The sequence below is a fragment of the Salvia splendens genome, chromosome 18 (genome assembly GCF_004379255.2).
Source record: "Salvia splendens isolate huo1 chromosome 18, SspV2, whole genome shotgun sequence".
Lineage (NCBI taxonomy): Eukaryota > Viridiplantae > Streptophyta > Magnoliopsida > Lamiales > Lamiaceae > Salvia > Salvia splendens.
Window position 1 is genome coordinate 1,964,847 of NC_056049.1, and position 14,418 is coordinate 1,979,264.

Consider the following 14,418-nt stretch of genomic DNA (forward strand, 5'->3'; position numbering starts at 1 on the left):
AGTGAACCACGTAAATTCGTCTCTTTACGTTTATGTTTGTCTCGATTACATAATTATTCTATTCTGTCACAATATAAAATAGACATAAAACTCTTATCAATAATTTTATTACTACCTTGCATGGTTGTGGAGTGTAGACGAGGAAGCGGTCTCTCCCCATACATTTGGAAGATAATTTGCAAGAGGTCGAGAAAAAGTAGTGACTGAGGCAATATTATGATTCATCTTGTGATATGTAGTTTGAATAGTACTATTTAACTATTTTATGTTAGCAACTTGTGACATTAATCTGAACTATATGTGGCTTCTATAAATACACAGAAATTTGTTGCTAGCTATATTTTTTTAATATAATACCGTATTTGAGTAGCTCCGATACATAGATTAGGCTGTCAAATTTATTGGATTTTGCTCAATAAATATAGTGAATCTACGTGTTTCATTTTGATAAGATTGTTACCCTTAGAGCATCTCCAGTGGGCGGACATCCCACTAGGACATCCTAAAAACACCTCTTGCCACGTCACTAGGACTTCCCATCCCACTGCCACGTCACTAGGACATCCCCTTCTATGTACGCCCTTCCCACTAGGACATCCCGCAATAAAAAAAATCACAATAATTTAATTACGTAAAAACGGAAATATAATTTTGACACGGAATACGGGAAAGCAAAATACGGGCAAAAATACATATTCATAAAACATAAAAAAAACATAGTTAGAAAAAAGCAAAATACATAGTCATTCAAAAAAAGAAAAATACATAATCCAACATCCCCGGCTCACTCCGCGCTGTCCTCGTCGCCCGTGCCGCCCCCGTCTCCCGTGCCGTCACCGTCGCCCGTGCCGCCCCCGTCGTCCCCTCCGCTAATCTCGGCGCCATCATCTCCAATGGGGGGCATCCCCAAATCGCGCCGACATCCATCGATGACATCCTTCAGCATCCTCTTGTACAGCGGATCGGTCGTGCTATGCCACCTATGCATGGTCCGGACCAAGCTTGTCGTTAACTGCGCGCGGGCGAGGCGGTCGATATCTTCTTGGGGAGCAGGGGCCTCCGATTCGACCTCGAACGACCCGCTAATTGTACATATAAGGGGACATCATCCCACCCATGCCCCCCATCTGTCCCATTCCCGGTACCGTTGTCGCATTTCCGCTGACGTTTCCCTCCAGGTCGATGGGAAACGCCGGAGTCTGCGACTCGCTCGTGGCCGGGGAGTTCCTATCGTTCTCCATTAAAAGTAGAAATGAAATTTGTAGTAAAAGAAGAGAGAAACTTGTTAACAACAAGTGGTGCAAATGAAATGAAGTTCAACGAGCCGTATATATAGGGTTTAAAAAAAATAAAAAAATTCAGAGGTCCGAGCGGGACGTCCGACCCTTGCCACAGTGGCGGACGTCCGAGGACACCCGACGTCCTCACGGGACGTCCGTATCCGACCCTAAACGCCACAATGGCGGACGTCCGGGTCGCCCGTCGCGACGTCCGACCGGATGTCCGACCGGACGTCCGCCATTGGAGATGCTCTTAAAAGTAATATTTGCCGCCCAATATTAATATTCGCCGCCATATTTTTTTTGTAAACAATTTGTCTGCTATATGGCATTAGGGTTTCATTCGTGGACGGTGTAAGTTTTAACGAAAATTAGGAATCTGACTCGAGTACAACTCGAACACAGTCTAAAATTATCATGTCCTTATTGGATCGAGCATACACTAACAGTCTAATGACAAGACTGAACTCAAGTGTTTTCTTGTCGTGTCAAAAGTGTGAGTCCTAACACGAAATATTATTGTTGATTGTTTTTTAGTTTAAAAAACGAAAAAAGTGTTTATGTTCACCGTATAATAAACTACACTCTTTTAATACATAGATAAGTATACATAATACATCACCAAATGCATACATTATACATGATTAGTATACACATGAGCACACAATTAAACTCTTTATTCCAAGACCTACATAATTTATTTTAATTCAACATGAAACGACTCACATAAGGGCATCCACAGTGCTTCCCCGAAAATCAGCCCCATTTCACGGGACGGGGTCGATGAGAAGTTGAGTGATGAGCTTTTGCATTTCAGGACCTACATGTGTGAACCAATCGCCCTTGCTGTAAATAACTTCAATCACACGGGCGAAATTGAGAATACGGAAAAGTGGAGGGGTCGGAATTTTAGTTGGTTTGAGAAAGGCCTCGTTTATGAGCTTCCACGCTGTCTCAATCCGTTTCAGCAATTCATCAACTGCTTCTTCCTTTGATTTGTTATGCTCCTCTGTGTAGCACTCCACCATAGATGGTATGTGCTCTCTTTTCCTCTCAAACTGAAAAAAAATATATTATATACTAAATTAAATAAAAGAGTAGATAGTTAGAATAATTACCTCATGTCCCGCAATATCATCAGTCAGCCTGCCAATGATTAAGGCAGATTTCACAACATCTGGCTCAGATAGCACGAAATCGAATGCTTCTTTTGTCACACAATCTCCCATTCCAAGAAATGAGCAAATTATTAGTGAAGTATAACCCGAGCTAGCCGTTGCAACATGCATGTACTCCTCGCTCTTCGGTTTGTACTTTTCTTCCCTCCATTTAATCTCAGTAAAATAGGCTCGAGCCATCACTTTCATCTGCCCGTGCCCACAAAATAACATTTTGTAATTATAAGATAAGATCTACCAATATTATGAATTTGAATTCCACCAACAAAATGTCAAAGGGGAGTTATGTTTTAGTAATTACTGCTTCAATTCCATAGCCAAGGCGATACAAAGTTCCCTCTTTGGTCATATATTCCTCAATATCTTCAAAGGCTTCCAATAGCGCCTTGTAAAAACCTCTCATATATTCCGGAAGTTTGTCCAAACACAACATGCTCCACCTGTAAGCATAAGATCGACTAGCATTATGAATTTGAAGTCCATTGTCAAGTATGTTTCGCTTAGAGCATCGGTAAGGGTAGGGATATTTGGGTCGGGCCGCAACATTAGGGGTCCAGTCCGATCCGGGACTAGGCCTTATAGTGTGTGTAGTAGGAGATGTAGCACCAAATGATGTAGGTGATCTCTCGCTTGGTATTTCGCATAATTTCTAATTTAAGAATCTAACCTTTCAATTGCTACCATGAAGAGCTCCAATTCTTCAAAAGTAGCATATGCGTCAAATGTATCATCAAACAGCGATGCTATTGCAGTCATTTTGGTTGTAATCTGTCTAGCCTTAGCATATTTTGGTTCGAAATAGACTCCCATTATCCAAAAATAGCACTCCACCATTCGATCTCTCGCGTATAATAACTTTGTCGGAACCTCCAATTCTTTCCACCACCTACCCACAAATCAACAATATAATCTCTAACATAAGTAAAATCACAAGACCTAACTAAGTAGTAACTTACATTTTAAAACTCATATGAAGCTCACTCAGCTTACCTATAAAGCTCACTCAGCTCCTCTTTGTGCATAGCCTGAAGCAAGTTGAAATCCAACTTTGCAAGCTTGAGCAATTTTGGATGATGAGAGTCAAATTGGGCGTAGATGGAGAGGTAGTGCCTGGCCTCGACACGTGGCAATCCTCTGCGTTTCGAGTATTGGTGCAGCGCGTGGTCCACTAGTTCAGCGACGGGAGGATTGGTCAGAAGCGGGAGAGAAGATTCTAGAAGCTTCCTACTCGAAACGTAGCCTTCATCAAGAATGTCTTCGCCGTTGACTCTCAGATGCGTCGCCTCGAAAAATTCTAGGATTCCCATAATACCCTCCGCTGTGTGGGGAGCATTCGAACTGTCTTTCACGACATCCTTAAATTTCTCGAACAAACCTTGTCAAAATAAAATAATTTAAATTAAGAGAAATTGCATTAAAAAATTAATACTCTATGCATCTCTATGATGCATTTTTTGGTCGCAAAATTAAGCAATTATATTAAATAAAAATAAAATAAAATATAAGAGAGAATAAAGAAGAGAGATAAAAAAAAGTAAAGTAACAGTGATTATTGAATATTTTGTTTTTAAATTGAAATAATTCATCTTATTTTGAAAATCCCACAGAAAAATATATATAACTCATATGTTTAAAATACATGCTACTATATCATTTCTTTTTCACTACTCCATATGCCTTACTCTAAATGAAGTATATCATATTTAGTACTCCCTCCGTCCCGCACTACTCGCACGTATTTCCTTTTTGGGCGTCCCAAGTTACTTGCACTCTTTCCATTTTTAGTAAAAAATTTCACCTATAGCCGTCATTTTTGACTTTCCTATACACTCATTCCTTAATCTCCGTGCCGAAAAGGAAATGAGCGAGTAGCTCGGGACGGAGGGAGTATGAGATATTATGCATTTTTGTTTGGTAAGTTGAGATGAGAAAAAATAAAATAAGAGAGAATAAAGTAGAGATTGTGATATTTTAATTTTAGGAAATCCGTCATTTAGAATGGACATCCAAAAACGAAAAATGTATCACTGAGACTGAGGGAGTAAATTTTATAAATAGACTACAAACACAAATTCTTATAACTTTAATATACTCCTTCTGTCCTAAAAATACATAATTTTAGGGGCGGTATGAGTTTGATATACAATAAGTAAAGTACGAGTCTGATGGAAAACAAAAGTTAATAAAGTATAATTTGTGAAAAATATGGTCCACCTTATTAGAGAGAAAAAGTTATAATAAAATAAAAGTAAACTATTTTCATGGGATGTACCAAAATAGAAAGAGTGTTCATTTTGATGAAAGAATGAGGTATAAAAATAGTTACTATGAATTGAAATAGGCCTTTTTTTTTATCGTAGATCGTCTCATTTCACAAAGTTTTAGTTTGTACCATTATCAAATACTTATTAAATGTCTCATTTTATTCACCTTTTTATAAATGTCTCATTCACTAATATATTTTATAACAAAAATATTTTTACATATTCTATTTATTTTTATTATACACTTTTCTTTATGTTTCTTAAAATTGTGCTGAGTCAAAGTCGGGTACAAATGTAGAAAGGTAGGAGTATAACAATATAAAACGTTGGTCCGATGATTGTTGGGTCAAGCTTGGGAGCTTTGCTTATTATCTTGTGAATCGTTGTGCAATAGCTGAAGTTTGAAATAACAATAGTAGAACTAGAATTCTCAAGATACTAAACTCAAAATTAAGATAATAAATGATAAAATGGGAAAATTAATTACTTACTGCATGATATTCTGTAACCATGTTGTCTCAGAAGGCGAAAACCAAGAGCATTGGTGTATAAATCATCTTTGTCTTTGCAAAACTCTTCAAAAATTTGGGACAAATTTTGCAGTGCTTGATCGATCTCCTCTTCAAAGTGATACTCAATGCCTGATGAATCGGCGAATTTTTGATGTAGTGAATGCTGGAAAACACAGATCACGACACGGTGAATTTACGTGGTTCGATTTACTGAGGTAAATCTACGTCCACGGGAAGAAAAGAGGGCAGAGTTGTATTGCTTGATCTGTTTTCTACAGCTTACAATACAGACTTGCTATTTTGTATTTTATCTCTAGAGATCGAGAGAATGTTAGAACCTAACGTATCTATCTGATCTAGGTTCTATTTATACATTGAACCTAGATCGTGGCATGCAGCCATTTACTAGGTAGTGGATGTCGTGGAGATCGTGGCGATCTTGCATGGGTCCACTATCCTGCATGAGTTAATGACTGCTTGACACCACTAAATAGATCGTGGGTGTAGTGGAGGTGGAAATCCTGCATGAGTCCACTATTTCCTAGTTCGGTCGAATACTGAGACCGAACTGCTGAATTATTGCCGAGCAGCTTTTGCCGATCTGAGAGTAGAGCTTGATGCCGACCTGAGAGCAGAGTTTGATTGGTTGGCTTTTACCGAGCTGTAGGCTGGGGCCGAACTCTGTGGTTGTGCCGAACTGAACTCTTTAGTCATGCCGGACCGATACTCTTTAGTCATGCCGAACTGATACTCTTTCTTGGGCTTTAGGCTGATGGGCTTTACTGCTGTTGGGCTTGTTTAGTACGTACTCCATCACTACCCCCCCCGAAAAGTGAAGTGAATCACTTCGGCATTCTGGATAAAGGTACGGGGTGAGTTGATGTTTGTCCTCGGTCTGATGAAGTGAACTCTTCTTTGACCGGACTTGGTTTGTGTCCTAATTTGGCGAGTTTTATCTCTCGGATCGAACTTTCCGTTGTCCTAATTTGGGGATCGGACTTTCCCTTGTCCTAATTCGGCGAGTTTTATCGCGTGGATCGGACTTTCCCTTGTCCTAATTCAGGCAAGTTTTATCGCGAGAATCGGACTTTCGTTGCAGTTCGTTTCAGACGAAGTGCTTGATTTTTAAGCCGAATTGTGGTCTTGTATCCTCTTTAGAAGCTTGGACTTCACAATCGTTGGCTTATTGCAGCTCGTTTCAGACGAACTGCTTGTTTAAGCTGAATTGTGGTCTTGTATCTTCTGTAGAAGCTTTGACTTACAATCGTTGGCTTGTTGCAGCTCGTTTCAGACGAACTGCTTGTTTAAGCTGAATTGTGGTCTTGTATCTTCTGTAGAAGCTTTGACTCACAATCGTTGGCTTGTTGCAGCTCGTTTCAGACGAACTGTTTGTTTAAGCTGAATTGTGGTCTTGTATCTTCTGTAGAAGCTTTGACTCACAATCGTGGGCTTATATATGTTCTAAGAAGGGGATCAGCCTTCGAAGAACAAGATACCTCAGTAACATTTGTAAGAGACGACACGCACAGAGACAGACAAAACACACAGACAAAACGCACAGAGACAAATAAAAGACCAAGTAAACCAAATAAAGCACATTGACTGAACAGGACTCAAGACTGACTGACCGGACTGTCTCTTACAAATGGAACTTTTTGAGGTTGGAAATGTGCCATGTTCGGGGTACCTGTTCTCCTGACATGTGAGCCAATTTGTAAGACCCTTTGCCGAGGACTTCTGACACCCGATACGGACCTTCCCATGTGGGTTCGAGCTTGCCCAGCTTTTCTGCTCGGCTTACTTCGTTGTTTCTCAAGACGAGATCTCCCACTTGAAATTGCAGCTTCTTCACCCTTTGGTTGTAATACCGGGCTACTTGCTCCTTGTACTTGGCTGCTTTTATGCATGCCAATTCTCTTCTTTCTTCGGCAAGATCTAGCTCGGTTCTCAGTCCGTCGTCATTTATTTCTGAGGAGAAATTTAGAGTTCGGGGACTGGGTACGCCGATCTCCACCGGAATTACGGCTTCAGTGCCGTACACCAGACTGTACGGAGTTTCACCGTTGGAGGTCGTGGGTGTAGTTCGGTAGGACCATAGGACTTGAAGGAGATTTTCTACCCATTGTCCTTTGGCTTGTTCTAACCGAGCTTTTAACCCTTTCACCAGGATACGATTTGTTACCTCCGTTTGTCCGTTTGCTTGTGGATGAGAGACCGAAGTGAACCGCTGTTGAATATTCAGCTCTTGGCACCAATTCTTGAACGTCTTGTCGGTGAACTGAGTCCCGTTATCCGAGATGAGGATGTGGGGTATGCCAAATCGGCACACTATGTTCTTCCAGACGAAATCCAATGCCTTCGAGCTCGTTATCGTAGCTAATGGTTCAGCTTCCACCCACTTCGTAAAGTAGTCCACGGCAACGATTAGGAATTTCATTTGCCGAGGAGCTTGAGGAAGTGGTCCTACTATGTCTATGCCCCATTGCATGAAAGGCCAAGGGCTCTGCATAGTGGATAGATCGGTCTGCGGCATCCTTGGGATATTTGCATGGATTTGGCACTTCGGGCAGGTCTTGACGAGCTGCACTGCTTCTTGTACCAAGGTTGGCCAATAATATCCCCATCTTAGAACTTTTTTAGCTAAAGCTCTAGCTCCGATGTGGCTGCCGCACGATCCTTCATGAACTTCTCTGAGGATGTAGTCCGTCTCTTCTGGTCCTACGCACCGCAATAACGGCTGGAGGTAAGACTTTCTAAAGAGGACTCCTTCATGAAGTTCATACCGAAGTGCTCGGCACGTGATCTTCCGAGCTTCTCTCTTATCTTCGGGCAATTGTCCTTGATCCAGATACTGCAAGATCGGCGTCATCCAGTTCGGCGAGCTGGATACTGAATGTACCTCGGCTTCATCAATGCTTCGATGCATTAATTCTTCCGCTTTTGAGCTCGGATCTGAGGCCAACTTACTTAAGGTATCTGCTCGGCTATTTTCCGCTCTGGGAATGCGGATTATCCGAAAATAGGAGAAACTTCGGCTGATGCTTTGCGCTTTGTCCAAATACTTCTTCATTCTCTCGTCACGAGCTTCACTTGTACCCAACATGTGATTCACTATGACTTGTGAATCACAATGGATTTTGAGAGACTTGACGAGCAGACTTTGCGCTAACTGGAGTCCGGCCAGGAGGGCTTCGTACTCGGCTTCATTATTAGTAGTGGGGAATAGGAACCGAAGTGAGTAGGTTACCTCGTGTCCATCGGGAGCGATAAGCAGAATACCAGCTCCACTTCCCGTTTTATTCGAAGCTCCATCTACGAATCCGTTCCAGCAGTCCGGCGGCTCTTCTTCGGATTCCAAGGGCTGTGCTAGTTCGGTATTGGCAGAATTTTTCTGTTCGGCAATGACAGGGATTGCTTGATCGAACTTGGCCTCTGCAAGAAAATCTGCCAAGGCTTGTCCCTTGATGGCTTTTCGAGGTAGGTACTCGATTGAGTGTTCTCCCAGCTCTATGGCCCATTTGGCGATTCTGCCTGATGCTTCTGGCTTGGTCAAAACTTGCCGAAGAGGCAGATCGGTTAAGACGCATACCTTGTGAGCATAGAAGTATGGCCGCAGTCTCCTTGCTGCATTTACTAACGCCAGAGCAATTTTTTCCAGAGGTTGATACCTTGTTTCTGGACCTCTTAATGCTCGGCTTGTAAAGTAGATGGGAAACTGCTTTAGGCCTTCTTCTCGTACAAGCACCGCGCTGATGGTTTGATCCGATGCCGCTAAGTATAAGAATATTACTTCGGCTTCGGTTGGAGCAGAGAGAATAGGAAGCTCGGCTAGATAACTTTTGAGCTCGTCAAAGGCCTTTTTCTGCTCGGCTCCCCACTCGAACTTTGGTGCCTTTTTCAACACCTTGAAGAACGGCAGTTGCTTTTCGGCTGCTTGGGAAAGGAATCGATTCAGTGCGGCTAGACAACCGGTTAGCCTTTGCACGTCATGTATGGACTTCGGCATTGCCATGTTCTGAACGACTTGAACTTTTGAGGGGTTTGCCTTGAGTCCGTCCTTTGAAACCCAACAACCCAGAAACTTTCCCGAATCTACCAAAAAAGTACACTTTTGGGGATTAAGTTTGAGGTTGGCTTTCTTGAGCACGTTGAGAGTGGACTTGAGGTTGTGCTCGTACTCCGAAGTGCTTTTGCTTTTGACAACTATGTCGTCGACATACACTTCAACCTGTTTTCCGATTAGGTGCCGAAAAAGCTTGTCTACCATCCTTTGATAAGTGGCTCCGGCATTCTTTAAACCGAATGGCATCTTTTTATAAGCGAAAATGCCGAAATCGGTAATGAAAGCTGTTTTCGGAGCGTCACTCTCATCCATCAACACTTGGTGATATCCCTTGTATAAATCAAGAAAACAGAAAATTTCGAAGCCGATCAAAGCTTCTACTTTTTTATCTATATTCGGAAGGGGATAGCAATCTTTAGGACAGTGCTTGTTTAGATCGGTAAAATCTATGCACATCCGCCATCCTCCTTCTTTTTTCTTGATCATCACAGGATTGGCCACCCAGGAAGGATATTTCACCTCGAATAGTACATCCGCTTTTAGTAATTGGCGGACTTCGTCATGGATGACTTGGCTTCTTTCTGCCGCAAAGAGTCTTTGCTTCTGTTTTACTGGCCGGATTGAAGGATCAATATTTAACCGATGAGTGATTACCTCGGGGGGCACTCCGGTCATGTCCAACGGAGACCATGCAAAGACGTCTTTGTACTCCTTGAGGAGCTGAATGGTCTTTTCCCGGAGTAGAGGCGTTCCTGCGAAGCCGATCTTGATCGTTCTGGATGGATCATCTTCGTATAACTGAACGGTCATTGAGTTCGGCTCTGAAGTGACTTCGGTCATCTCGCTTGCCTTTGACTCCGGTTGCTGTGACTGCTATGCTTGATGGTGCCGAACTGATTGCTCGGCACTTTTAAGCGCAATCTGCAGACATTCTTTTGCTCTCTTTTGATCACCTCGGATGACCGCTATCCCACCTTTAGTGGGGATCTTGATGGTGAGGTGATAAGTAGAGCAAACGGCCCGAACTGTGTTGAGCCAGTCTCTCCCCAGGATGATGTTGTACGGGGACCGAGCTTTCACCACAAAGAACTCGATCATCGTATTGGAGCTTGTAGGCGCTTTTCCCACCGTGATCGGAAGGCTGATAATACCTTCAGGGCGGGTGTCCTCCTGGGCGAAACTTTTCAGAGGAAGTGGAGCCGGACTGAGCCGAGCTGGATCCACTTCCATTTTATCGAAACATTCTTTAAAAAGAATGCTGACTGACGCTCCTGTATCCACAAATACTCTGTGGATCAGTTTGTTTGCCACTCCGGCTTGAATGACAATAGCGTCTTGGTGAGGAGAGATGGCTGGGACAGGATCGGCGTCTGAAAATGTAATCACTTCGTCTTTCTTCAGCCTTTTATGTGTTGGCTCCTCTTGATTGGAACCTCTGCGTTCTGCTTTTAGGGACGACTTAGTCTTCCCGGCAGGGAGAGCATCAATAGTCAGGATTACTCCATCATATTGCGGCTCGTCGTCGTCTTCGGGATCCTCATGCCTTTTCGGATCCTGAGGATTGCAGTTCGCACCTCTCTGCTTTTTGTTCTTTTTCGGCTGCTTGCTTTGGTATTTTTTTAACATTCCTGTTTTCACAAGAACATCAATACCTGCAGCCAAATTTCGGCACTCCTCGGTATCGTGACCGTGGGTTTGATGGAAGGAGCAAAATTGATCCTGAGGTCGGCGCGCGGCCGATTTCGTCATCCGCCTTGGTTTTTCGAACATATCGGAATGTAGTTCGAAAATTTCCGCTCTTGACTTGTTTAAGGGTACGAACTGAGCGGGCGGCTTCTCAGGATTGAGACGTGGTCCCAATCTGCCTTGTACCGGTGCCCTTTGAATTCTTTCAAAAGGAGTTCGGCGAGGAAGCCTCTGATCGCTATGATCGGGCTTCTTTTCGTCTCCTCGGGATGAGCTGTCTAAAGACCGTTTTCGACGGTCTGCCTCATCCGCACGGGAAAACTGGTCCGCAATGTCCCACATTTCTTGAGCTGTTTGCGGACCGCACTCCACGAGCTTTCTGTAGAGAGCTCCGGGCAGGATTCCATTTTGGAATGCCGAAATGACAAGTAGATCATTGAGATTATCTACTTGTAGGCATTCCTTATGGAACCTCGTCAGGAAGTCGCTGATCTTTTCGTCGCGACCTTGACGTATAGAAAGCAGCTGAGCCGAAGTGATCCGGGCTTCCGCTTTCTGAAAGAACCTCCTGTGGAAAGCATCCATTAGATCTCGGTAGGATCTAATGCTGCCTTGAGGAAGGCTGTCGAACCACCTTCTGGCGTTCCCGATGAGCAGCTCGGGGAACAGCTTGCACATATGGACCTCATTGAGACCCTGGTTCGCCATATTATATTGATAGCGTCCCAAGAAGTCATGAGGATCCTCTAGCCCGTCATAAGTCATTGACGGTGTCCGGTAGTTCCGCGGCAAAGGAGTTCGGGTGATATCGTCCGAGAACGGAGTCTTTAATGCTCCGTACATGGCGAACCCGACATCTCTTCGGTACGGAGGAGATGGAGTTCTCCTGTGGTTCCGGTACCGAGGAGGAACAGGAACATGTCGGGGTTGAGGATTCTTTCTCCTGGAAGACACGTCACTACTGCGGTAGTGACTTTCATGTCTGGATGAGGAAGGAGAATCCGTCGTTGTCTTCTCCGGCTGTTGGCTCTTCTGCAGGAAGGTTAAGAACTCCTCCTGCTTCTCGGCCAAGAACAGCTTGACAGCTTCATTTAAATCGGGCTGCTGGGAAGACTCGGTGCGATGACTCCTGGAGTGGCTTGTTCCTTCTTCGTGAGAACCGGAGGTAGATGTCTCCCGAGGCCTTTTTTCAGACCTGCGAGCTGGACTAGCTTCCTCACGGTTATCACGAACGGTATTATGGGTGTTACGTGATCTGGTATGCATTTTTTTTGGGGTGGAAAAAGGGTCAAAAATTCGCTTTATCACAAATTTGGTTCTCTGTTTCCCACAGACGGCGCCAGTGATGAATCGGCGAATTTTTGATGTAGTGAATGCTGGAAAACACAGATCACGACACGGTGAATTTACGTGGTTCGATTTACTGAGGTAAATCTACGTCCACGGGAAGAAAAGAGGGCAGAGTTGTATTGCTTGATCTGTTTTCTACAGCTTACAATACAGACTTGCTATTTTGTATTTTATCTCTAGAGATCGAGAGAATGTTAGAACCTAACGTATCTATCTGATCTAGGTTCTATTTATACATTGAACCTAGATCGTGGCATGCAGCCATTTACTAGGTAGTGGATGTCGTGGAGATCGTGGCGATCTTGCATGGGTCCACTATCCTGCATGAGTTAATGACTGCTTGACACCACTAAATAGATCGTGGGTGTAGTGGAGGTGGAAATCCTGCATGAGTCCACTATTTCCTAGTTCGGTCGAATACTGAGACCGAACTGCTGAATTATTGCCGAGCAGCTTTTGCCGATCTGAGAGTAGAGCTTGATGCCGACCTGAGAGCAGAGTTTGATTGGTTGGCTTTTACCGAGCTGTAGGCTGGGGCCGAACTCTGTGGTTGTGCCGAACTGAACTCTTTAGTCATGCCGGACCGATACTCTTTAGTCATGCCGAACTGATACTCTTTCTTGGGCTTTAGGCTGATGGGCTTTACTGCTGTTGGGCTTGTTTAGTACGTACTCCATCAATGCCCAATCTTTGTATTGCATCCACCAATTTCAGTAGCCCTACGGCGTCGTTTGATGCCTTCTTTAGCTCTCCTTTCACTTCCTCCTTTAGCTTCCCAATCAATTCCTTTTCACCAGCCTAAGTCACGCAGCATTCATTTAGTTCATCTTTTCATGTCAATCAACAACAAAAGTTGAAACGATATAAAGTGTTTCTTAAATTCCATTTGTACAAACTACAAAGTCTTTTGATAGTGACCACAAAAACAAATTTGTGAAGCTCGTATCATGCTAATTTAGAGTTTGAGTGTACCGTCAAACTACGTATGACTTGTATTGATAACATACACTTAGTTTATACCATGGTCAATTTACTGATACCATGAATATGCCATGACCCAAAAAATAAAAGTATTAGGGTCTTAGTCCAAAACGAACGTTATCATACTAATTATGGAGTCCATATGTAGATAGTCAAACTAACATTTATATCATAATTCATACACTTACTTTATACCATTATCAGTTCTCCGATATCGTGATTTGATATGTACTCTATAAGTTCATTGTTGAGTCACTTCTTTTTATCACAAAGATTAAGAAAAAGATGACTCAATGAACAAAGTAAGAGAGAGTATTACTTTTTGTCAAAAATATGACTCAAGTATCTTGAAACGTCTAGAAATGAAAGAATGACTCAATGAACAATTGACAGAATTTATACATATAACGGCAAATATATTATTAAAACATACTCCATATTGTATGACATTTTATATGGATAGTTTTATTACCTTGAATGGTTGGGGAGTGTAGACAAGGAAGCGATCTCCCCATACATTTGGGTGATAAATTGCAAGAGGTCGAGAGGAAGTAGTGATCGAAGCAGTATGATTCTTGTGCTCCATCTTATGATAGTTTTGAATATTATTGAATTGTTTTTATGTAGCAACTTTTGGCATAAATCTCAACTATATGTGGCTTCTATAAATAGATAGTGTTGCTAGGAAAGTACTCTCTTTCGTCCTCATTAAAAGTCTTACTCCATTTGTCCATGAAATATTGTCCTAAGTTTGATTCGTTGCAGGTTTAAGAAATATGAAGAAAAACTGAAAAAAGTTAGTGGAATAAGGGTTTCACATTTATATATTAGTTTTATAATAGAATATGTGAGTGTAAAGAGTTAGTGGAAAGTGGGGTCCATTTACTAAAAAAAATAAAGTAGATAACTTTTCATAGACCGACCAAAATGGCAAAATTGGACAACATTTTACAGACGGATAGAGTATTTTTTTCCGGTACAGAGTTTTAAGATAGCACTATTATTTAACTTTGTAATTGAAAATGGTAGAAAAAGTTATTTACTTTTATATATTGATTTTGTAATAAAATATGAATAGAGTGATTAGTGGAATATAGAGTCCAC

The 14,418-nt window shown here is 42.5% G+C and overlaps 1 protein-coding gene across 1 annotated transcript; it reads right to left on the bottom strand.

Moving 5' to 3' along the window:
- Positions 1-1,860: 1,860 nt before the first annotated feature.
- On the bottom strand, positions 1,861-13,927 carry LOC121775718 (bifunctional sesquiterpene synthase 1-like). Its single transcript, XM_042172744.1, has 8 exons — positions 13,787-13,927; positions 13,017-13,131; positions 5,214-5,363; positions 3,449-3,833; positions 3,126-3,344; positions 2,760-2,898; positions 2,399-2,647; positions 1,861-2,338 (listed from the first exon to the last, which is right to left on the bottom strand). The coding sequence occupies exons 1-8, from the start codon at positions 13,898-13,900 to the stop codon at positions 2,048-2,050; spliced, it is 1,662 nt and encodes a 553-aa protein (XP_042028678.1). The 5' UTR covers positions 13,901-13,927; the 3' UTR covers positions 1,861-2,047.
- Positions 13,928-14,418: the final 491 nt, after the last annotated feature.

What these genes read in the sequence shown, in the direction of transcription:
- LOC121775718 (XM_042172744.1), bottom strand. Translation starts at nt 13,900, where the DNA reads ATGGAGCACAAGAATCATACTGCTTCGATCACTACTTCCTCTCGACCT. An exon ending in GGATGCAATACAAAGATTGG is followed by an intron (nt 5,364 to 13,016) that starts GCATTGATGGAG and finishes CCGATTCATCAG; the next exon opens with GCATTGAGTATCACTTTGAA. An exon ending in TGGTTACAGAATATCATGCA is followed by an intron (nt 3,834 to 5,213) that starts GTAAGTAATTAA and finishes TATTTTGACAAG; the next exon opens with GTTTGTTCGAGAAATTTAAG.